Source organism: Zalophus californianus, chromosome 4 (assembly GCF_009762305.2).
Source record: "Zalophus californianus isolate mZalCal1 chromosome 4, mZalCal1.pri.v2, whole genome shotgun sequence".
Classification (NCBI taxonomy): domain Eukaryota; kingdom Metazoa; phylum Chordata; class Mammalia; order Carnivora; family Otariidae; genus Zalophus; species Zalophus californianus.
In genome coordinates, this window is record NC_045598.1 from 186554721 (window position 1) to 186580438 (window position 25718).

Genomic DNA, 25718 nt, shown 5'->3' on the forward strand with positions numbered 1-25718 from the left:
GTACCCCTCCTGCCTGCCCATCATTGGCCGGGAGGACTGAATTCCCAACAGGTCATCCTCTTATTATGCATGGAAGAGATGCAGTGGGTGGCCAGCAGCAAGGAAAGCAAGTCTGAGTCTGATTTGCCCTTGACAGTAGGACTCTGTAGTTCTCTCTGTAGAGGCTCCTACCTGAGCCTCTTGCTTCCTCTGCAGTGGACGGATAATACTCCTTGTCAAATTATGGGATTACGAGAGGTTATTTGTAGCGATACAGAATTTTAAAATTTTCCTCTCCAGGGAAATTCTGGTTGACTCCAGTGGGCTGAGACAGAATTCAAGAGATGACTTCATCAAATGAAAGCAAAGAGAGTTTTTCAAAGAAAGCTGAGAATTTCACCTTTTTGGGGAACACAGAGTGCGCTGGTGAACACAAACGGCCGCCTATTTTTAGAAAGAGCAGGAAAGGGCCAGCCTCCTACTGATGACACCCCTTTTCCCAAAAGTCCCCAAACAGTAACTTCAGAGACCTGAATGTCAGCAGGTGGGACTGGTGGAGGCATGGAGACCCCAGCATCAGCAGGAGGGGAAATGGTCAGACTTCTGCGGCTCCCAAGAGCTCCTCACACTGAAGGAGTGGAGATCTACTGCCTGATGCCACAGAGCCCCTGAGTCCATGCTGAATTCCTTGGCGCTCCGGACTGCGCCTTTCGCAGGGGTTCAGGAGGAGAAGGAACAGAGATCTGGGAGTGAGGGCTGTTAGGCTGAAAGTCATGTCCTTCCTCAATTAACATTGCCAGGGACTTAGAAGCATGAGAGGCAGCAAAATTTAGTCATCTTCAGGGTAACTGGGTTTTGTTATCAAGCATGAAACATTTCCTAATTTTAAAATAAATGTCATGACAAATTCTAAATAATAAAATGCATTCTAGTTTTTTTAAAAAATTAAACAAAGTCCAAGAAGAGAGCCCTGGTTAAGTAACTTATGGTTGAACCCTGTAAGGGAATCCTTTGCACTGATTATACATGATGTAAAGGAATGCACAGGGTTACAGGAAGTGTTCCCAACAGGGAAAGAGAAAAAACAGAGAACAAACTGGTTTATTACATTTTTGAAAGGAAAACACGTGTGCATATAAAATAGTGTTTGCTCAATGAAAGAAAAGGGAGGGAGGGAGGGAGGGAGTGGGGGGGGGCAGAGGGGGGAGGAAGAGACAGGGAAGGGGAGGGAGGGGCCGGGGAAAAGGAGAGAGAAGGTGGGAAGGAATTTTGATTAGAAAAGTAATACGTGTATTGTGAAAAATGAGGAAAAGTAGAAGGAACTGTCATCATGATTCCTTCACCAGGCACAATTATCTTATTTGTGCCTATGTGTGTAATTAAACATTTAAAATGAGGAAATCTGATGAAGTGTATTTTAAAATTGCTTTTGAGCAATATTGGACAACCAATGGAACCAAACAAGAGCCATTAAGGACCTCACTCCCTTACGCCTTCTACCCTGACCCAAGATCTATTCAAAGAACCTTCAAGAAAAGAAACATCTGTGATTTAGTATATCTCTATTGACTATATTGCACCAGAGTCCCCAAAACAATTATTTCTTTAGAAATGTATTGTGCACTGGAAGATGCTCAAAGAGTAGACTTACATGTGCTCACCACACACACACACACACACACACACACACACACACACACACAGAGCAGCAGCAGCAACTACGGGAGGTGATGGGTGTATTAACTAACCCTACTGTGATCCTTTCACAATATAAACATAGGCCAAATCAGCACATGTACACCTTAGGCTTACATAACCTTACAGGTCAATGATCTCTCAACAAGGCTGGAAACAAAAAGAAAGGTGGCATTTTTATTTTGGAGATCCCAAGTATGAGGTAAAGAACAGGAAGCAGGATTTCCCCCGGTGAGGCCAATCTGAATCGGCATGGCGTCCACTTGGTTTTCCACTGGCAACTTTAAAAAAAATTCTTTTTAGGATTTTATTTATTTATTTGAGAGAGAGAAGGAGAAAGAGAGAGAGAGAGAGAGAGCACATGAGCATGGGGAGGGGCAGAGAGAGGAGAGAGAGAAGTAGACTCCCTGCTGAGCGAAGAGCTTGATTCAGGGCTGAATGCAGGGCTGGATGCAGGGCTGCATGCAGGGCTCCATCCCAGGACCCTGAGGTCATGACCCAAGCTGAAGTCAGATGCTTAGCCAACTGAACTACTCAGGCGCCCCTAAAATAATTGTAAAACCAAGAGGCCTTTACCTCTTCCTGGGGGATTAGTTGTGGCGACTATTAAAGCACCTGCTTAAAACACAGGAAGGAACACCCAGTTCAGATTCCGGCTAGATCAGCAGGTCACTTCAGGCCGTCTTGACTAGCCCTGCAAGGTCTGGACTTCAGTTTAACTAGGAGCTTTACAAATATCACCTCACTGGTTTCCTGTAAAACCAGTGAAGTAACGGAGACCAGAGGTTAGCATCTTGCCCATGGGCACCTGGCTAATAACAGAAAAAACAGAATCCGAATCAAGATCTGTGCCTGTACGCCTTTCCCTCTACCACCTTCGAGACCAGAGGCCTTTTGCTCCCCTGAGAGGCCTTGGCAAGCACCATTTTGAGCTCAAAAGGAGAAAGGGCCACACTGCCCAGGGACTCCTGCCTCACCTCTGATTCCCCCTGTGGGTGGCCCTGAGCTCACCAGAAGCGTATTAATCTCTACAGGCCACACTGAGCCCCCTGGAAGGGGCTCTTCTTCACAGACCTGCTGAGCCTGTCCTCAGGCTCAGCAGTTAAGAGGATAAAAGGCTTAAAAGCAGCAGGCTCAAGAAGTCACAGATTCAAAGGTAAAAGAAGAAAAAAATGGGGCAACTGTTGACAGGAATGTGGATTTGCTAGAAAAATAATCCAGGGTCTCCCAACTACATGAATACTTGAGTAACCATCATAGGAATAATTCTAATAATGCCTTTTTACTGGGAAGGGGAGATCAGATTTTTTATTAAAACAACAATTATGGAATTTTATTCTTAGAGACCATGGAGCTGACCCACACTCCCTGTGCTAGACGGAACCCTTGACTCTGACTCTGAGGGATAAAAATCCTGATTCACACTGACTTATACAAAAGTAAAGGGTATCTGCGTTTGCACACGTGTAGAGTCATGGGCCTGAAATGGTGCATGAGATCCATGGTTTCTACGCCGTGAAGATCGGACCCGCTGGCCATTCATCAGGGCGCACGCTCTGTCTCTGCAGCAAATGCACCCGTCAAGTCCCTGGAGATACTCACCGGCGGGTTCGCACACACCCTGCCCTCCCAGAACCATCTTGGCCTCTCCTTACCCAGCAAAGCTGGACATCCAATGGAGCTCTCAACCCTTTATAATCCCTACTCCCTTTCAAAAATGAGGGAATGAATGAAAAGGATGGTAACTTATTTTAATAAGAAGAAAGAGATTGTTTCTGACAGAACCAGACAAATCAATTAATTGATCTCTGGCAAGCAAAGATAATTGTATTTCTGAGTCTATTAAGGCATATCAAGGCAGTTAACTCATTTCACAGGGAGCTGGCTGTCGCCGGCCATTAGACTGTGATGGGGACATCGAGGCATAAACACAAGATGGCATTTTCTTTCAGGAATCCCCTGACTTATGACTCAACCATTTTCACTCTGGTAGAGAAAAGGCAGGTAAGTTTGTTCAAAGGGCATTTCAATCCTAATAGTTCCGTGAGTGTCTGACCTTAGACATCAGATCTGATAATACTGATTGCAGGTCTTTCTGTGGGTAGGACAGAATGTATCTGTAACCATCTGAAACCTTGGGGCAGAGAATCTCCTAAGTGAGATTGTAGAGGAAGTGTGTAGGAAAGGCCAGAAGATGAAGCCCAACGTTAGGGAAAACCCTCGCTCAGAACGAAAGCCAGTTTGGGGCGCCTGAGTGGCTCAGTCGTTAAGCATCTGCCTTCGGCTCAGGTCATGATCCCAGAGTCCTGGGATCGAGCCCCACATCAGGCTCCTTGATCCGTAGGGAGCCTGCTTCTCCATCTCCCACCTTCCCTGCTTGTGTTCCCTCTCTTGCTGTATCTCTGTCAAATAAATAAATAAATAAATAAATAAATAAATAAAATCTTAAAAAAAAAAAGAAAGCAAGCCAGTTTGATGTAGAGCTTTGTCTGAATTAAAATGAAATTTAAGTACATTTTCAAGGACAAGTGTTGGCTCCCTTGGGAATGAAGACTCACACGCTCCTAAGTATAAATGAGATATTAATAAATTGATGACTACAAATATTCACATAGTGGGGGGGTTATACTTGTATACTTTATACTTGTTCACTTAAGTATTTCCTTACGAGAAAACTGTTGTAAATGAAGTAAGACCTTCCTTTCTGCTTTCCAGCTTCCAGAATCCACACTGGAAAGCTAACACGGAATCTCCACGGGCTTTTGAGCAGGAGGCATCCACGTGCAAAGGGAGGCAAGGTCCAGTCTCCTACTGGGGAAGCAGAGATGCCACAGTCCTGCTAAGAAGGAAGGGAACTGGGTCTATTCTTTTTGGAAGAAGGGTCTCCAAGCAAGGCCGAGGTTATTCAGCGTCTGGACTCTTCCCTTGGTCCTAACCCCATCATTCTCCACCTGGGAACCACCTGGGCAACTTTACTAGTGCTGGTGCCTAGGGTTCCCACCCCAAAAATCGCTATTTAATTAGCCTAGAGGGTAGATTTTTTTGGTTCTGCAGATGACTGTAGCACACAGTCTAGGTTGATACTGTCATAGAAACTTCCTGTGCTGTTCCCCCAGACTCAGCTGGAGAACATGGGAAGACGTGGTTTTCTGAGCCTCATGACCAGCAATTCTGACTTGGTCGGCCTGGGACAGGGCCATGAGTCTGCAACTCTAACAGCAGTGTAATGGGGATGCTGTAGCCCACAGGCCACACTCTGAGATGCACTGATGTAAATAGTACGTCAGGAATTAGTAACTGTTTTCTCATTGTTGGTATCATTTAATAAAGATCCATGTGACCCCCATCTGAGTTGCAGGAAGTTCTCAAAGAAGCAGAAAATTCCACCAGGGCAAACACAAGCTGTTATGGATCTCCGAGGAGATGCCAGGCTCTGTCCCAGGCTGGACACAGGCCATAGAAAATCAGGTAAGATCGGGTCCTTAGCCTTAAGAAGCCTCAAGCCAGTTGACGAGAAGACAAAGCCAGACAGGCCATCACCACCATTCCCTTCTGCAGCCTGGCCCTGTCCCCCACCACTGCCATCTCAGAACGTCTGTGGCACTGACATTAACATCCCTGTAATCACCAGTCTAACAAGAGACAGGCTGCAGTAAGTTCCGTGATCCTCCACTCCCCCCTTCTTACTCCCCCCTTCCCCGTGGCCTTCCGGGTGGATTCTGCCTCCTGACCACTGAGCCATTCTGTGGTCCTGCCCTCCCAGGGCCCCTGCACGGCTGGCTCCCACCCACCTTTCAAGCGACAGCTCTGTGCGATCTCCTCCCGGGACACCTTCTCGGACCCTGCCCACAGAGTGGCTTCCCCCTGTTGTTTCTCTTGATAGCATCCCAGGACTGTCTTTGTCACAGAACTTACCCCACATGGTGGTCACTTCCTCTTTGTGTATCTGCCTCCCTCATTAGCTGGTAAACACTCTGTGGGCAGAGTCTCTCATCTTCATGTTTCTAGAGACTATTACCATAGCATATGCTCACTTGTGTTTATTATAGTAATGACTGTGTCAGCGGATGGCGGAATAAAACATATGAGAGGCAGGCTTTTAAAAATATGGGAATGAGGGATTCCTATAAACTGGGCTGAATACAGTAGATAACTATCAGTAAACAAATAGTCTGGACAGGAGATTATATTTAAGCTAGAACTTAATAGGGTAGAATCTTCAAGGTAGATATTACAAGGAGGAGGGTCAAGAATGATCTGAGCACAGGGCGCCTGGGTGGCTCAGTTGGTTAAGCGACTGCCTTCGGCTCAGGTCATGATCCTGGAGTCCCGGGATCGAGTCCCACATCGGGCTCCCTGCTCAGCAGGGAGTCTGCTTCTCCCTCTGACCCTCTTCCCTCTCGTGCTCTCTATCTCTCATTCTCTCTCTCTCAAATAAATAAATAAAATCTTTAAAAAAAAAAATGATCTGAGCACAGATGATAAAGTGCAGAAGTTTAAGGTCAAACCATTCAGGTTTTGCACACTAAGCTGGATGAGAGCATGAGCAAGCTGGAGGGTTGTGAAGAGGAAACCGATGTGGTCACATCAGTATTAGTAGTAATGACAAGTTAGATAGCGTCTACTAGATACCAGGCACCATGTTAGGTGCTCTACATATAGTAGTTCATGCAATCAATACCATAAAACTTCTGATTACCCCGTGAGACTGTGTCATCACCATTTTACAGGTGACAAAATGGTGGCTTAAAGGGACATTTTCACGCTCTCAGAGCCTACAAGGGGCAGAGTGTGGCTTAACATTCAGGTCTGACCCCCCCAAGCCAGGCTCCCCAGTGTCTCCCTGCCCCTGCCCTTTTTGTCAGGATGAGTCTTGCTGCCAAGCATGGGTTGACAATTCCCAATGCCTATTGACTGGTTTCAGGAGATTCTTTTCCTTGGAGAATTTGCTTCAGTCAATATAGACTTTGGATAAATGCAAGTTGACTGTTTGCTCACAGCAAACATCACCAAAAGGCAATATGCGTTCTGGGACTAGAAAAACCATCCACAAATGTAAATGTGCTAGAAGCAAGCAATCGCTGATCGGGGCAGAATCTCATGTAATACTCTCAGTTCTGCATCCACGTGGTTCTGACACAACATCTCACAACGAATCAAGAGGGACTGTCTACCTGGCCAGAAAGGGCAATGATGATGTAGAACGTCGGGTTGGAGGTACAAGGGGCATGTCTCATTATCTGGAGAAACTGCTGGAATGGGGATGCCCACAGGCAAGTGCAGTCTGAGGAAGGGCACTTTCCTTCCTTTGCAACCCCTAACTCTAATTTCTACCGCCCAAGGTCCTTTGGAGCACATCCTCACACCTAAAAATGGGCCAGCCTCCCCAAATGCTGCCTTCTTTCTCTTCAATGACACATGGAAATCCTCCATTTTCTTTCATGTGGGACACACCTCATCCACTAGGCTTGAATTGCAATCATCACCTCCCCGCGGAGTGTTTGCTGGGTAAAGTAACGACATCTCTCTGTCAACATGGCTCCTGTGGGGTTCAGAGCGGGAAAATCCTTGGTGATCGAGCAGCATGAACCTGGAAGATGCAGAATCCTGGCTGGTACCACACCTGGCCTGTCCATGGCTCTCTACAGCCTGGACCCAGGGGACTGGGGACTCTTAATTTCAAGTTATTACTGCTGACAGGGCTCTAGAGATCTAAGAACCCACTCCATCCCCCTAAGAGGTCTGACTGCCTTCATCAAAATGATGCCCCAGCCTGTTCATGGCCATGGCTGCTATGAAGCCCACTGCAAGCATATTGATCATAAGATTATGCCCTCATCCACATCAAAGTACCATCACAATGAAGTGCTAGCATGGAGAGCTGGAAGAAATTTGTGAGAACCCTTGTTCCACTAGACCCAAGGTCACCAACTGCCAGTGATTTCATACTTACAGTAAAAATATCTTCAAGCATGCAACGCCAGTATACGTATATTTATTTATAAATATACCCGCACGACCGCATACTCCTATGCAATATGTATTGTAAGTACAGAAAAGGATGTTTTAAAAGATGAGATAAGGAATGTAATAATCCATGTTTTAAAAATTAATTCCTTTTTATATTAAAGGAACACATAACCTTTTTGCTGTTACTAAAAATATGCCTATTACAGTGATTCGATGTTCTGGTTTTAATTTAGTTTAATTAAATATTAGACTTTGGTGGTGAGCATGGCTACACAAGAAAACTCCCCAAAACACACAGACCCCTAGAGGATCTTAGGCTGGCTGAGTGGGTCATGGTTTCCACACTCATCTTGTAAACTCCTTAACCAACTGGACAGGGCCCTTTTCCAGTTCTGGATGTGTCCCTTGAAATGTCCTGCTAATGGTGACGATTTCATACAAGACTTAGTCAGTACCTGAAGGCCCAGAATACCATTAGGATAAAGTGTATTATGAACAATTATGGTTACAAATCCACATATCAAAGAGTTCTTTAAGTAAGTTCAAATTTCTCAGCCTACTTATTTTTGAATCTGATCAGCTTGTCATTCAATCTCAGTGTGTGTATGAACAGGCTTGTGCAGGAGAAGACCAGTGGGGTTCTGTAATTTCCTGCTGTTTGCAATACTTTCATTAGTAATATTACCTTCAATTCATAATTGCTTTATAGTATTTGTTTTTAAGGCACTTGCTACTTTAGGGGGGTTAGTGTAGTTAAAAGTAGAAAACAATTTACAGATGTGCATAACTGCCCAGTCCAAACTGTAGTATTTTGCAACATGAGGGTGATGTCATCAACTCATCTGTGCTGTGGGACACCCTTTTATTTGAGGCCAGAGTTACTGAGTAGAACTCAAGACTGTGTGCCATATGGACACAAAAGATTTCCAGGGTCAGCCTGGATTCTAATTATTAATGGAGCTTGATTTCTCTCTGATTTTTGATGAGAACAGTTATGTTAGTGGAAGTTTTAATATTTTTTTCCCACATCCTGATGAATGTTTTGTGCAGCCCTGGGGAGAAGGCAGCCCACTTTGGAGGTCAGGCTTACATCACAGAAACAAGCAACTCAGCCCCATATCCCCCCCCTGCCATGTTAGAGGTGCGGATTGTTCCACCACCCTGATCCCAAGTTACCCATCAGGCAAAATAAAGATATTATCACTCACGCTATGGTTGGTGATGAGGATTTAGGAAATAATCAGTAGAAGTATCTAACACTATGATAGACACATGACATTCTCAAACGTGAACAGCAGAATGTGGGGGGTACCAAAGGGGCTCTAGGAAGCAGAAACCAAGCCATGACTCAGGAGGCGGGGCCCCAAGCCCAGATTTTTCTCACTCTACCACCCAACTTCTGATCAAGCGAGGCGGTGCAGACCCATGGTGATGAGCTTCTGCAGGATGCACAGAGCTTTACTTCCTCAAAACTCAGCTCCAGAATCCCGACCAGAACCCTTCATGGGCCCGGTCCCTGCAACATAGCTGGCCCCAGGATCATTGCCTGTGCCCCGCACCACCTGATTCAGGTCACTTACTAAAATGGCCCGGTCACCGAATCACACCTCATGTAACAAGGGGTCATCATATACAAGAGGTACTAGAAGCATGAACTTCAGAGCGATCCTTTTGAAACTGGAGCCTGACCCGGGTGGCAGATGGTAGAAGTGTGAGATGGTCTCTACTTCTCTGCCCTGAATCCAGACTGCCCTTGCACCTGGCTTTGGTCAGCAGAAGGCCACGGAAACCCCCCTCTGTGAGTCTGAGGCTAGCTAGCAGGACGTTGTGTTGTGTGTGTTTCCACTCCTGCTTGGAGGGCTTATCTGCCGCCTCCCAGTCTAGGGCCCAGTCCTGGAGCAAACCGTGGTGAGGGTGGCCAGGCCTGCTCCAGCTCAGCAGAACTGCCCAACTCGACCAGGCTCAACCTGCCTGCCCTCAGAATCAGAAGCTAAATGGAGGGCTGCAGTTTTAAGCCACTACGGTTAAGGGTGGTTCGTTATGCAGCAAAAACAAGCCAATAGATGGAACCACTTAAAAGCATAAAGTTGAACCAAAATCAAAATGGCTGCCCTGATGCTTCAGCTAAGCTCGAATTTAAAGTAACCTTCCTCCCCCCTTCTGCAAACCTCCCCTACTCCCTTCCTGGACTTGCCTTTCAGGAACTCAGTGCAGCCCTGGAAACGACCCATAACTAACAAGGAGGCTGGCAGCTCATCCACGGTTCCTGCCAGAACCAGTTAGATCCTATATTTCCCAATAAAATGCCCCAGCCCCTTCCTCTGGGAAGCCTTGCAGTTTTTTGAAGGCCATGAGCAGCCTCATTTGCCCGGCACGGCAATAAAACTATTGCTCTTCTTTATCCCCAACTCTGTCTTGGAGTTGTATTTTGGCTCTGGAGCATGAAGGTCAGCTTTCCACAACATGGAAAACCTCCTGTTTTGCTCTGTTAACTTGAGCACATCACAAATTCAGTTTCTATGAACTTAGGTTTCCTTGTCTGTAACCCAGGGAAGCAGCGGGTGCCACTGGGAGTACACAGAGTCCTGCTGTGGGACTGGATGCTTCACATAACCATTCCATGTGGTTATTATTTGCAGTGACCCTGAGAGGGAAGTCTATCCTGAAGACCTACTGAGATCACACATACACAACACCAAATTCAGAACACATCCGCAAACACCGCAAGCAACTACATTTTACTTCTGTATTTAAAGAGGACATCACAAATTTTCAGTTCTTGAGAGATCTAGGCACAGGTTTTATGACATGCAGTTTTGGGGAGATGGGCGCTCCAAATATTGATGACGCAGGCACACTTTTTTCTCAGAGCTACACAAGCAAGCTTCATTGCCGATAAATCCACTTCCCTTTAAAACTGACCGATGTACGTCATGGGAAGAGCAACCCAGAAGAGAGGACGTGGACGGAGGTGCAGGAGGGAGGGGAGAAATGAGCATTCTCAAGTCTGTCAATATGTGGGTGATTTTCAACTGTACTAAACTTTTGGATGTTCCACTTCACAGGAAAAATAATGAAAATCCTTTCCTCATTAATCTAAAATGTCCTACAACCTGTCCTTACCACCTCTACCTCCTGCCGGGAGAAACAGTCTCTCACACACACACACACACACACACACACACACACACAGGACCCTTGACCAACAATGGGGTTCGAGGCACCCACCACCCACCCACACCCACAGAGTCGAAAATCATGTAGGACTTTGGACTCTCCAAAAACTTAGCTACTACTAGCCTACTGCTGACCAGAAGCCTTACTGATCACATAAACAGCCAAGGACATATATTTTGTATGTTGAATGTATTATACACTGTATTCTTTCTTTTTTTTAAGATTTTTTTTTTAATTTATTCATTTGACAGAGATACAGAGAGAGGGGGACAATGAACTGGGAAGAGGGGGAGAGGGACAAGCAGGCTCCCCACTGAGCCAGGAACCCGATGTGGGGCTCGATCCCAGGACCCCAGAATCATGACCTAAGCCGAAGGCAGATGCTTAACCATCTGAGCCACCCAGGCGCCCCCACTGTATTCTTTCTTACTCTAAAGTAAGCTAGAGGAAAGAAATGTTACTGAGCAAATCATAAGGAAGAGAAATGACATCCACGGCGCTATGCTATATTTATAAATCCATGTACAACTGGACCTGCATAGCCCAAACCCATGTTGTTCAAGGGTCAACTGTATACACATGTGCGTGCACACACCAATAGATATAGTGATGCATACTTACCCTCTCTGAAAGAGATCCACATTATAAAATTTATGTAGCTCTACAGAAAACTCAACCGTTCCTTGTACTTCAGACATGATCTTTTTGGTTCATTACCTGAAAAACAAGAGAGAAATTAACAGCTTGAGATATCCCATCAGCCAAACACAGAGAGCCTGGGCTTCCACAAGGGGAACCCAATGTACCTGACCCCTGGGAGCATGGTGGGTCCACTGGATGTCATCACTCAGGGGTTCCTGTTATAGGAAAAGACACAGAGACAGAAGACACACTTAATGTCACTCAGCTCACTCCTGGAAGGACCAGACTCGGACCTAGTTATCCTAATCCTAAAGCAGGGCTATGCCCTTCCTTACCTGTCCATGCTGTGGATGCAACAGCTGCCCAGCCATGAGCACATGGCCAATGGCCAATGGAGCAAGAGTCCCTGCTGTTCCACTTTCCACCTGCGTGACCCTGAGCAAGTCACTTAACTTCTCCTCTATAACACGAACCCTGATAATAGCACAAAACGGATAGAGGATGGGCAGATTAAACGCGTCTACCACACAGAGCACTTTGCACAGTTCCTGACATGCATAATGATTAATAACAGTAGTTGAAAAGGACTTGATCGTTGTTAGTATAAATGCCATCTCAAAAGTGCTAAGGGACCTGGAGTGGCAATTCCAGATGTGCTTTCTACTGAGCACAGGAAGCCGAGGGAGTGGGTGCCATGGCCCAGATGTTGAACCCAACTTGACAGGATGCTCATTTTCCAAGTTGGAGACCTGAGGGCCAATAACAAGAGGGCCGCATGGGGACGATGGGAGGGAACAAAATTAAAATAGTCCAAGTCTAGGTTGAGAAATGAACCAAGGGGAAGAAAGACTCAAAGCAGGCTGAACTTTCTGAGGATATGAAATTGTCTAGACACCAGTGATTTGGAGGAAGGGAAAGAAACTGATTTCTATGGAGCACCTACTATATTCTTGGTGCTGCATAAAGTATTTTCTGTAAGTTGCCTGAGTTTGTCCAAGAAGAATTTTGTGATAAAAGGTTCTTGCCCCATAATGCTGATGAGGAAAAGGATCAGAGAGGCTCTAATCTGGACCCACTTTCCTCATCTAGAATGCTCTAGTGGTGTGTACTTTGGAGGGGTTCCGCACTTTCTCCAAGCCTCAGTTTGCCACCATGTGTAATGGGGTGATACAAGCTACCTAGGAGGAGTCCCCATAGGACAGGAGGTAATTACTTGCAATGAGCAGGTTCTTGGGGAGCCAGGAGGTTCTTGCTGGGTGGCAGTTGGCATGAACTTGGGGAAGGGGAGAATGAGAGAGAGGGAGCACGGAAGCTAAGAGGAGATCCAGTCTCTCCTAGCTGGCACCTAGGTCTCCCTTCAAAGCCTTTCTTCCTTCTGCTCCCCTGATGCTTCAATGACCCGAACACCAGCACTGGGGTTCAGAGCATGACCTCACTGTAGCCAGTGTGGTCCTGCTAGGCCAGCTCCCAAGAATAAGAGCACAAGAGATTAATGTGGCCTTAACACTGCATCTTGGCTCTGGCAAGGGTGCCACGCAGGGAAATATTTCTGAAGATGCAGAATTCCGCTGACCAGATTAAAATGCAGCAGATCCCAGAACACAGCCTCTATAAATCCCGCAAAACGGAATTTCAAGCTCACACGCCCAGAGAGGTGTGGCTCACAAAATGTGCTGAAAACCTATCTCCCTAATGGGAGAGCCCTCCAGGTGCACACCTGAGCCGGTCAAGGTCAGAAACCCACCCCTCGGGTTTCAACCTCAAGGCACTTCCTCTAAGAGCTGAACTGAGGGCCAGCAAATAAAGCCACTCTGCACCTAATTTCATTATCACGTCAAACACAGGGATGGCTGTCTCTTCCCTACTTCCCTGCCCCGCGCTCAGTCTCAATCCTTGAAACACTGCAGAGCCAGCAAAGCCCATCTGACCGCTGCTTGTGGTTGCCAGTGTCAGTAATTCCTGACATTCCCTGGTCCCCAACTCTGGGAGGATGTTACAGAGGAAGGAACAGAGGGAGAGCAAGAACACCACACACTAACGTTCCAGCCTCCTGCACGCCAAACACTGCTCGGGGGGTTCATACGCATTTCACGCACTGCATAAAACATCTCCACTGGAGTCCGGGCCCTGGGTCACCCAGGAGACAGCAGCGCCTTACAGAAGAACAGCACTGACCCAGGAGCTGCAGGTGCCAGTTTTCCACCTCTGGCCCTTACTGGTAGAATGGCTGGGACAGTGTTTTTCTGGGGAATTAGTATTTAGAAGAAAAAAGTACTTAATGCATGGAGAATACCCGGCCAAACACTGTCTTCTCCTGGGAAGATGCGCTCTCCTGTCCCTACTGCCCAGGACGAATTAGCTAGAGCCTGAAACGTGTCAATGCGAACACAGCTTATTGGTGGAAAGCTGTCTGTTCCTTTTTAAGGCCATGTGATTCATTGTAACCCAAATACCCAGTTAGACCATGAGGAAGATGAGCTCACATTTAAAATACCAGTTTTACAGTATGGAGGTTCCCCCAAAAATTAAGAACAGAAAGACCATATGATCCAGTAATTCCACTGCAGGGTATTTACCCAAAGAAAATGAAAACACTAATTCAAAAAGATACACGCACTCCTATGTTCATTGCAGCATTATTTATAATAGCCAAGATAGGGAAGCAACTCAGGCGTCCACTGATGGATGAATGGATAAGGAAGGCGCGGCATATATTTGCAGCGGAATGTTCCTCAGCTGTAAAGAAGAATGAAACCTTGCCGTTTGCAGCAATATGGGTGGGGCTAGCAGATATTACCCTAAGTGCATTAAGTCAAACAGAGTAAGACAAGTAACAGATGGTTTCACTTATATGTGGAATCTCAAAACAAATGAATAAACAAACACAAAACCAGAAATATCTCCCAAATGTAGAGAACAGACTGGTGGTTGTCAGAGGGGACAGGTGAAATAGGTAATGGGGATGAAGAGTTACAAACTTCCAGATATAAATTAAGTAAGTCGCAGGGCTGGACAGTACAGCCTAGGGAACACTGTCATGACATGTGGTGACAGATGGTGACCACACTCATCACAGTGAGCACTGAGTCGGGTATAGAATTGTTAAGCCGTTCTGCTGCATGCCTGAAGCTAATGTAACATCAACTACACTGCCATAACAAATACACAGAATAAAGTAAAATATGCTTTAAAACTCCAGCATGGGGCACCCTGGGTGGCTCAGTCAGTTGAGTGTCTGACTCTCGGTTTTGGCTCAGGTCATGATCTCAGGGTCGTGGGATCAAGGCCTGCATTGGGCTCTGCACTCAGCACAAAGTCCGCTTCAGATTCTCTCACCCACTCTCTCTTTCTCTCTCATTCAAAGAAATAAATACAATCTTAAAAACAACAACAACAACAACAACAACAAACACCTCCATGTTGATTTTCCTGGTAATTGTACTTGGTCCTATCAGCAGAAATTGCAGGAATCTGCAGGAATCCTAACCACTGGCTTGGGTCCCAACAGTCTCCTCTGCCCTCTCTATCTGAGGACTAGAGAGAGCATATTCAGAGGAGTGGTCTACACATGTGGCCCCAGGTCAACAGCCTTAGCATCACTTGTTATGAAAGCAAAGTCCTGGGTCCCACCCCAGACCCACAAAACCAGAAACCGTAAGGGCAGGATGAGACCCAGGAATCCACGTCCATGCCCTCCAGGGAATGCTGATGCCAACACTCCTTCGAGAACCACCTGTGTAGAGAATGGAGGTTAGAGTTACCCAGGCCTGAGATCACTAGCTCCCTGGGAGCCGCCTGACCTTGGACCTGCTGCTTTGCTGGATCTCTGTTCCTCGCTCTCCTCCTCGGGCAGTCAGGAGTAAAGGAGCACCTGCCCCATAAGGTGGTTTTCATGATCAACAGAGATAAAGCACAGGAAGTGCCCAAAACGAGGGTAGAGCATATGCACACAATACAGGCATTTTTTAAAAATATAGGCCAGATTTTATTTTTAAAATGTCCCATTAGGCAGGACGATGTCAGCTCTGTGGGAGAAAGTGCCACACAACAGTTTTCATAAACATACAAATGGCTCAGTCTGTGTTGAGCGGTCACAGCAATAGCCCTGCTGCCCACGTGGTGGATTTCATCGGCTTATCAAAACACAAAGCGTATGGACTATTAATGGGTGCACCATTAATCATAACAAATAACCCAAACCTTCCACATGCACACGGCAGACACATGACACATGCTCAGTACACTCCACACTCACATTACACTCACACCTAGTGCACACTCAGACACAAGCGCAGACACACCTATTATACACACATAATACATACACGCCAACATACCACAGTCATCATACACATGAGACACCCATGGCACGTACCCCACCACATGCAACATGCAACACACCTGACCCACAATACACACACAGGCACCATACCCACCCCACGCACACCAGACATCTCTGCACTAACCTCCTATCACAACCACTGTCACCTCCAAAGCTAGAGATTGCAATCATTTGACCACATCTGGTGTGGTCCTGAGAAGCTCAACTCCCAACATGCATTTCCTGAAAGCCTGCGGCATGTCCAGGTGCTGCGCCTCGTGATCTTAGGGGCTGACCTCGTCCTCACAATGCTCAGGACTGGGACAAGGCAATCAAGTGTCAATCACAAGGAGCATGATGAGGATGGGGAGAAAGAGTCCTGGATGCTCGGGGAAGGCACCCCTGGGAAGGCAGACTTCTGAGTGACGAGGTCATGCCCGGTCCAGGGTCATCCACGAAAACCTCCCTCTGCTTGAAAAGCGAGAAGGGACCCATGCACCCTGATGTTTACAGCAGTGTTCTCCACAAGAGCCAAACAATGGAAACAGCTCAAGTGTCCATCCACAGACAAATGGATAAAGAAGACATGGTGTATATATACAATGGAATATTATACAGCCACCAGAAAGGATGAAATCTTGCCATTTGCAATGACATGGACCGAGCTAGAGAGTATCATGCTAAGCATAGTAAGTCAGAGAAAGTCAAATACCATATGATTTCACTCGTATGTGAAATTTTGGAAACAAAACAAATAAGCAAAGGGGAAAAAAGAGAGAGAGACAAACCAAGAAACAGACTCTTAACTCTAGAGAACAAACTGGTGGTCACCAGCAGGGAGATGAGTGGGGGATGGAGGAAATAGGGGATGGGGTTAAGGAGGGCTCTGGCTGTGATGAGCTCCAGGTGCTGTACGGGAAGTGTTGAATCGCTATGTTGCGCACCTGAAACGAGTATTACACTGTACGTTCGCTAACTGGAATTTAAATAAAAACTCTAAAAACAAAAAGCAAGGAGAGCCCCCCAGCAGGTCGTCAGGGCCTCAGCCCACCCGGCGTCAGCATACCTGCCCTGCTATTCCCCCAAAAGGGAGTAAGGCTCCTCCCCCAGGAGCCTGCACCTGGGTGGGGGCACCTGGTACCTGGCGAGCATGATTTAGGGACGGGCACCCACAGAGAAAGGTGAGGGTAAGTGAGGGACCCCTGATGCATATGGCAGAGACAACGGGACACAAGCTTCAGAGCGGCCTTCCTTGCGGGTCAGGGAGAACAGCGTCGGTCTCTAGGGCACCACACACCGGTGCTCTGGGCCCACACCGGGTGACCTAGGACCTGCTGCTGCCCTCACTGGGCTTCATCTTCCTGCTCTGAAAAACGGGAGCCATCATAATACTTTCTTTCATGGGGTTGTTAAATGAAAAATGTTAATACACATAAGGCATTTAGAACCTGGCATAGAATGAACCCCGACAGAGGCTGGCGACTGTTAATCTTATCCCAGGAGGCGGAGCGGGACTAGTACACACTGGAGTTGCCACCCCCTTTGCTTTGCATTCATTCAGAGCAATCTTTATCAGGCACCCCCCACAGGCCTGCCCTTTCTGGGAGACTTCTCACATCGCATCTGCCCCGCGAGGGAAGGGCCCATCTCGTGAAGCAATGAACTTCTCATCACTGGGGGTGTCCGGGCAAAGGAGGGGCCCCGCTGCTCAGGGATCCCAGGCCCCTATGTTGGGTTTCAGTGGCAATGAAATTCCCTCCCAGCCTCGATGTCGTGAGACCGCATCATCCCCGGGCAGACCATGTTTAGCTCGGATTAACAAGGAAGAAATTGTAAGGTTCAGAAGACAGCAGAGGAGAGAATGCATCAGGCCGCAAAGTCGGGGAGCCCTATCTCAGAACCAATGTCCACGGAGTTACCCACTACATGCGTTACGTGGCCTCTCTGAGCCCGGATTTCCACACCTGTATGTCAAGGGAAAATCAACCAAGAGAATGATATGCAAAGGTAACTAACGAAAGGGATTTTTAAAAAGTATGAAACTGGGGCACCTGGGTGGCTCAGTCGGTTAAGCGTCTGCCTTCAGCTCAGGTCATGATCCCAGGGTCCTGGCATCAAGCCCCACACCAGGCTCCCTCCTCTGCCGGGAGCCTGCTTCTCCCTCTCCCTCTGCCCCCCCACCCCTGCTTGCGATCTCTCTCTCTCTCTGTGTCAAATAAATAAATAAAATCTTTTTTAAAAAAAATAAAAAGTATGAAACTGTTTTTGGTGTCAAATAGGGTCTTATTAAAGTAAGGAACAAAAACTATTTTGGAAAAATAAACACATTACTTATTCTTCCTGGAGGACGGAGATGTTTAAGGTCCTTGAAAACAGGAGTCATGTCTAGTTATGGCTTTCTGGGCCCTGCATGGCTCCCGCGGCGGCTGGGACACCGCAGACATTCACAGATGCACGTGGAATTAATGAACACAGGACGGCATCGGGAACCAGAGCTGCAGTCGGAGCGTGAGTGCGGAAAGGAGGCCAATCTCAATGAGGGAAAAGGGCAACACAAAACACACGCTGCACCATGGAGTGTGAGCACAGGCGTGCATTCTGTGGGAGAGAGCGTCTTCCTTGTGATCACAGGTATTGACAAGGCCGGCCCGGCGAGCCCTTCCAGCCTTGCCCATCACTGAGGACTGGCACCAGGCTCTGACCATGGGACGTGACACGCGCAGCGTGAGGTGTCCACGAGGAGCACGTGCAGGGCCAGGACAGGACGTTATCCTAAACTCTCCGTCCACAGCACGGCAGGGATCACACTGTGGATAGTCCAGGCTTCCTCCACACTGGGGACGAGGACCTTCCCCCACAGAACCACCTAGGAAACACACAAAAACAGGTTCTTGGGTCCGACACCCAGACCTAAGGAGACTCGGAATAGGACTGAGGAACACTCGTGCTAAAGGGGGAACCCCGAGGCACCTGCTTCTCATGCCAGCTCGGAAGGGAAAACCATGCTCGTAGCCAAGTCCTGAGCCAGAGACCAGAGAAATGTATCTGCTGTCCGCTCGTGTGACCTACGGAGGGCAAGGAAGCCCCTCTGGGAAGAAATATTGGAGGCTTCTCTTCCAGAAATGAAGCTCCTCTTCTTAGAGAGCTTCATAAAGTGGTCTGGGTATAGCAATCAGCATGCAGAAAGCAGCAATTCTGAATGGCGTCTGGAACAGGGCCTTCAGGGCAGTGAACACGTGTGTGTGTGTGTGTGTGTGTGTGTGTGTGTGTGTGTGTGTGTGTGTGTGTGTGTGTGTGTAGGATCATCAGGTGTGGGGATAAACAAGCCAGGAGCCAGATATCTGTTCTACAATTTACTGCACGTGGCAAAACTCTGCAAGCCTCAGTTGTCCCCTCTGCAAATCAGAGATAACTCTTTACCCCCGGGGGTGACACAGAAGGTTGACAACACACGTTAGTCCCAGCCCTCCAGTGACACATAAAGCTGAAGTCACCAAGAACTGTTAACACATTCAGTTAATTGTAGGAATGCTTCATTTTGAATTTGCTTTTTTTCTTTCATCATCAGATTTCATTGAGCTTTTTCTTTCTGTGTGTTTGCTTCCCTCCAGTTGTAAGCCAGTCTGATCCAGAACGGTATATTCAAAGACACGCAAAACTCATGGTGTGGGCGGGAGAAGATCCTTGTTTTGTCTCTTCCAGAGAGCCACAGCCCTGGTAATGGGGCCAGGAGATAGAGGACTCTCCGCTCCCTGCGCTGGAGGCCTGAGAACTGGCACGAAGCTGACGAAGGCGGCCACCACCTACCCAGCTGTCTGGTGTTGACGGGGCATCAGCTTGTAGTCCTCCCTTCCCCTTCCCCCGCTGCTGCGGTATACCTGGGTCCCCCAAAATCCATATGATGAAACCTAACCCCAAAGTGAAGTTTTTCACTCCCTCCTGGGAGGCCAGGAGGTCATGAGGGTGGAGCCACCATGAATGGGATTAGTGTCCTTAACAAAAGAGACCCCAGAGGCTCCCTTGCCCTTCCACCAGGTGAGGACACAAGACGTCTGCAACAGACCAGGACCCTCGTCAGGCCACACTGCCCCCTGACCTCAGACTTCCAGCTTCCTGAACCGTGAGAAACACATTTCTGTGATGCACAAGCCACCCAGACTGGTATTTTGTTCTAACCCGCAGGAATGGATGGAGACACCCTCAAAGGCAACCAGTTCTGACCACTGTTAGCTTCTCAAATCCAACCCCTTCTCTCTGTCTCCAAAGCTGCCACCCCGGCTGTCCTGGGCACCTCCCTCTTGCGTGAGCAGTGCCCCCCCTCCCCCTCCTGAATCATAGCTGAGCCTGAGTCCTCTGAGGGCCCCGTCTCTCCACAGATGTAGGGAGTGAGCCAGAGCGTCAGGTGCTGAGGACTGGAGACCACCATGTGTCTGACAAACTCCGGCCAGGTCCCACCGGTGGGCCGTCACTCAGCAGCCATCGGTCATTATTTTATTTCTGCCTTCAGTACTGCCAGCAGGAGTTCAAAAGGCTGCTCACAGAATCCAGGCGCACAGCATTAGGCCTCCCTCCTTTCTTTTCTAAAGTCCAGGGTCCCTGGAGGCCTGGCCTCCACGTCAACTAGCATTGAGTAACTGTGCTTTTTGTTGTGATATGTCTAAAATGTTTCATCAGTTACTTGCATTTTCTCATATGTTTTAGACTGTTCTCAGTTGCCTCTGAGGACATCTGCTGAAAATACTAAGACTACCATGGTCCCCCATTATCCACAGCTTTGCTTTCTGTGGTTTCAGTTACCCGCAGTCAACCGCGGTCTGGGAACAGATGGTCCTCCTGCTGACATATCATCAGAGGGTCAGGAGTGGCCTAAAGCTCCGTCCCAGTGCCTGCAACATTCACTCGCTCTCATCATGTGGGCCCTTTACCAGATCCCACCATCACAAGAAGAAGGCGAGAACAGTATGACATTTTGAAAGACAGAGACCACATTCCCATTACTTGTATGACAGCATGGTTATCATTGTTTTACGTTATTATTAGTAACTGCTGTGAATCTCTCGCTGTGCCTCATTTACACATGAAACTTTGTCACAGGTGTAGACGTACAGGGAAAAACACAATGGACGTAAGGTTTGTACTACAGGTGGATCCAGGCATCCACTGGGGGTCTTGGAACATATCCGCCACAGATGAGGGTGGATACAGCTGTATGATGGAGAAATACCATGATTTCAACACCTCATTAGATACTATTTAGAAACAAATCCTTTTACAAACACATCTCCCTTTAATATGTATTTTTTCTTTTAAAACATCCATCCTCAAAGTGCGTGGCCTTTAAAAGATTAAATGAAAAAAAAGCGCGTTGATCTTAACATGCATCAGCATTTACTTTATGAAAAGGGCATGCAAAGCTAAAGTGCTCAAAAAACGATAAATCAAAGAATGACGACGGGGTAAGCGGGGACAGGTTCAGCAAGGGGCCCTCTCATGCTACAGAGCAGAACCGTGAGGACAGAGAAGGGCTGCCACAAGAACATGACCAAGAATGTTCCTGGGAGAGGCACGTGGGAGCCCGGAGCCGCCCCACCCCCCACCCCCGCCCCAGTCAGAATGCACTGCCTTCCCTGGGGTCTGGGAGGAGCAGCAAGCACCAGGGATCCTTCTCAAACACGTGTAGCCACATCAGTGGGTTTCCGTCCCCCCAGGTGGTTCACTCCAGGCAGACATTCCACTGCGGAACTAACTCCTGCAGGATCACTGCAGGGAGAATCTGCTCCATGTTCAAGGACAATGATCTCCTTAGGTATGAAAATCAGCACTTCTTCATCAAGGAGGGAGGGTCCCCTGAGAGCATCTCACTGGCATTAGAGCCCCACCCTGGGGCCTTACCTCTATCCAGGAACTTGGACAAGTTACGGAACATCTCTGAGCCTCAGTGTTCACATCTGGAACGTGGGCCAACACTGTCCTGTCAGAGCAAATGCTTAGGAACAAAGGCGGAGCATCTCCTGGACATAGGGACCAAGCACAGAGAACTGCTCAGAGCCCCAGGGACAGAGAGACAACTGAGCCACAGCCCTCGGGCCCTCAGAAGACACAGGTCAGAAAGGAGAGAGCCAGGTCACAAGTGTGGTCCACGGGGACAGGTGCCATGATGTGAGGGTGCACAGAGTTTATGACACACATGGGCAGCCTGCCTGGGCCTGGTCAGACCAAAGGATCTGGAGCTCGGCCCTCGGCAGCTGTATACCCTCAGGCAGGGGCAGCCCGGCCTGACACGCCAGACTTTAACCTCAGCACAGCACATGCTCTGGATAGGAACACCAGGCACTGCAAACTCCAGGCCCTTCCTGCCCTGCAGCCCATCCTCTGTATGTCAGCGCACCCCCTGCCAGAACCACCCCTTGGCCTCCTTGGAACATGCCCTCCGGTACTCAAGCTCTACTGCCCCTGGATGGCCCACCTCTGACCTCCACCTGATGAGCTCCCAGGCTCACCTGTCCAAGCAGCAGCTCTAGGAAGCCCCTCCTGAGCGGCCAGGCACCCCTTCCCGCATGAGCCCCGGCTGGCTGCGTGTGGACGGAAACAGCCCTGACCACATGATGTTCTAAAAGCTTACTTCTCCTGCAGGTTAGACTCTGAGCCCTTAAAGGAAGGGCCATCCACCACTTTTTAGCAATACAACAGGGTAGCGAACAGTACACGGTAACATGTGGGGCGAAGGAGAGGAGGGACGCAAGAACCGACAGATGCAAGAGATAGGCACATACAGATGCATGCACGCCGATTACTCTTCTAATCAAATACACTTTCCCTGAGACTTGGAAGCAGCCACTACTTGGGACTGAGATGCTAACTGTACCCTCTTATTTTGAGAGCAGGCCTGAGCTCCTTCTGTCCTCTGCGTGTGCCCACCAAGGAAGGGAGGGAGGGCGGTGCCACGCACCGTGCCAGAGGGGATCTCACAGAGGAGCTGGCAGGGGCAGGGATGCACCGAGGAGGGTGGCCCCCCTGCAGAGGAGCACTCTATTTACCCTTCCTGACGCCTCAGCATAAACAGGAGAGGAGGTGAATGCAAGCCGCCGGGCCCCCAGCGAATGAGTCAAGGTTGGCATTGCGGGCCCCCAGCGAATGAGTCAAGGTTGGCATTTCAGACGTACTGTTTGCGCCCGGCTGCCACGCTTGGGCATCCAGCTTTGCCGGCGCCTGTCATCAGCTTCCCAAGCGCGGCAGTGACTCAGCCTGCCTCTGTGTTCGCACTGACCACCCACAGGATCTGCGAGCCTTCTCAACTCTCTCACACTCGCGTGGGCGCCCTCGTCCAGCCACCCTCCCAGCCAAAATAGAAAGCCAAGCAGGGACAGGAAAGGGAGGGCCTTCAAATCGGCAACCAGCAGCGTTTCCTGGAGCCTCCCAGGCGCCAGGAGGAAGGGGACAGTCAGTCTGTCCTGCGCTCAGTGAGGTCGGAGATCCTGCAGGTTCCTCCTGCGGGGCCGCGAGCACCTCCAGGGAGTCAGCCTGGAGTGTCAGCCCGCAGACCCACAGAGCTCGGGTTGGGGGGCTCATGGGGCAGTCCGTTCTACAGAAGAGGAAACTGAGGCCATGCAGGGTCCGGAGAGGCAGCTCTGTGCAGAGGAAACAGCAAAGCCGGGCACCAAACCATCATCAACCACAAAGCCTGCCCTTTATTAGTCCCTGGGGCCGGCACCTTGGTTTCTCTGGTCCTCAGTTCTCTCATCTACGAATAGAGCTAATAAAGACCTTCCTCACGGGGTTGGAGTGAGAAAGTGAAGGACTTATCGCCTCGGTATCTGGCATGCAGAGAACGCTACTAAACAGCTCTTACTATTACTAATGTTCTTTGCACGGAGACAAGCATGGGATGGAAAATAATTTAGAGAAACGATAACTCTTCCATTCAAGGTCAGAAACAGTCTCCCTTAAAATGAGTGGAGGGGTTTCATTTCATACATAACATGTCCCTGAAAACCTGCCCTGCAGGCACGATCTCGCAAGACGCTGTCCCAGGAGGCTGGAGAGGGGTGCGAGAGGACATCCTGCGGATGAAGAGCGTGGGCACAGGGCAGGGGCAGGCATCAGTCTGACCTGGACGCGTCCACTGTTGAGGGCCAGATGGAACCCCAGGGCTAGCAAAGTTCATGCACTTGAACGACCACAAAGAGTATCCCCATTCTTCCCAACCACAGAAATGCCCCTCTAGGCACTGTCATCTGTTAAATCCAGACATCAACGAGGCAGATGATCTCTCTCCTTCAGCTCCAGAAGAAGTGATTCAGATCCAGGACCCCGCAAACCCACAGGTACCCAGAGTCAATTCTGTTACTTTCCACTCAGGGCCTCAAAAGCTAGATTGGCTTTGGTTCAAATCCCAACCAGTGTGTATTTCTCTGTAAACTCATGGTCAGTGGCTGAACATAGCTGGCCCTCAGTTTTTTTTTTTCACCTGCAAAAAAGCACACTCATGTCTTAGGAGAAGAGTGGAGATTAACGGACATAAGTGCAATTTGCACACAAGAAGTATTCAAGTGATCTGACGTGCAGGTTCGTGGGGTCCTGAGAATGCAGTGTTTCTATTTTCCCAGTTATTCAGATTATCTCCTTATAAAAACCTGAGAATGGGTGTATTAGAGCAAAGGGGGAATGGAAGGCAGCAAGAACACCATGGTCCTGGATGCCCCAATATGTATTTCAGAAAGCCCTGCCATGTGAAGACATGTTCTATACAGAGGCTGGCCACTGGTCACCTCCTCCACCACCGCCTTCCTGGACACTGAGCACCAGCCTCCAACACTGGTGTCCCTGCTTCTCTTCTCGGTCCCTGCCCCCAGTGGCCCTTCCCCACTCAGCAGCATGAGGGACGGGGATCTGCCTAGGAAGACAGCCCCATCACGTCACCCTCCAGCAGCCTCCCAGCCCTTTATCAAAGCCCTGGCCAGCGTGCCCCACGTGCCCTGCCTCCCGGCTCTACCTCAGGTAATCCACTTCCCTTAAGATGCCCCTGCACACAGGCTCCTCAGTGTTCCTCCAAGCCTCGGGGCTGGGGTCTGCATGAGGCAGGTCTCAAAGGTTCTCTCCGCAGCCTGCCCCGGGGCCTGGCCCTCACTTTTCCTTCTGGGTGCTCAAATGTCATTACCACAAGAAGACTTTCACTTCCTCTCTCTTCCTCCAGAGCAAGCAACTCCCCTCCAGGACTCTTCCCTCCCTCTGGGAGGACAGGTTCTCCTCCACTCCACGCTGGAGCTGCTGTATCCCCTGGGGCAGGAAAGGGCCTGACCCAGACACAGCACTCCATACATCTCTACTGAATGAGTCCACGGTCAAAATCGAGCAGAGTCCTGAAGAAAGTAGACGATTTAGGAGCTGAGGGCCGGGAAAGGCATATTTAAAGCAGAGGGGACAGGGGTGGTTGGGGGGGTGGGTGGGCGGGGACAGAACTTTTGGAACAGCTATGATACTGGATACTTGGTCATTTTATTCCACTTAGTTTTCAAAACCCAGCCTAACAGATCATTGTAAAAATACCCACGTGTTTGTGGGAGGAAACAGAAGCAAAGAGAACCCCACAGCCACAGCATGGTCTGAGCTATGGGCCCTGGGCCATGAGAAGGGTGATGGGCATCCTGGCAAACACCCAGGGTCCTGTGTGGCATTCGGGGAGGGGGTGCAAGGCTGCAAGGAAAGGCCCTGGGGGGCGGGGAGGACGGTGGAAGACCAAGCAGCGTCCAGGATTTCAGCAGTTACCTTCAAGTGTGATACAGAACACACCTGAAGTAGACACCTTCATGCTGGCTTGGATATTAATCTTTATAAAATGACAATGAACAACCTTTTGGGGGGCATGAATTAATCATGAACTGATGCTTTTTAAGTTTTAAAAACAATCTTCCCTTTCTAAGTGTCTCCGCAAAGG

At 48.8% G+C, this 25718-nt stretch overlaps 1 protein-coding gene across 3 annotated transcripts in view; it reads right to left on the reverse strand.

The window, feature by feature from the left end:
• Positions 1-25718, reverse strand: part of FAM135B (family with sequence similarity 135 member B) — a 272184-nt gene that overhangs the window by 162740 nt on the left and 83726 nt on the right. For all 3 annotated transcript variants that reach the window (XR_003521467.2, XM_027602323.2, XM_027602407.2), the window contains one exon: positions 11443-11538. Coding sequence is in view for 2 of the 3 variants with exons in the window: in XM_027602323.2 (XP_027458124.1) it covers positions 11443-11519 (77 nt within the window). In the remaining variant the exon portion in view is untranslated. The remainder of the gene's footprint in view (positions 1-11442; positions 11539-25718) is intronic.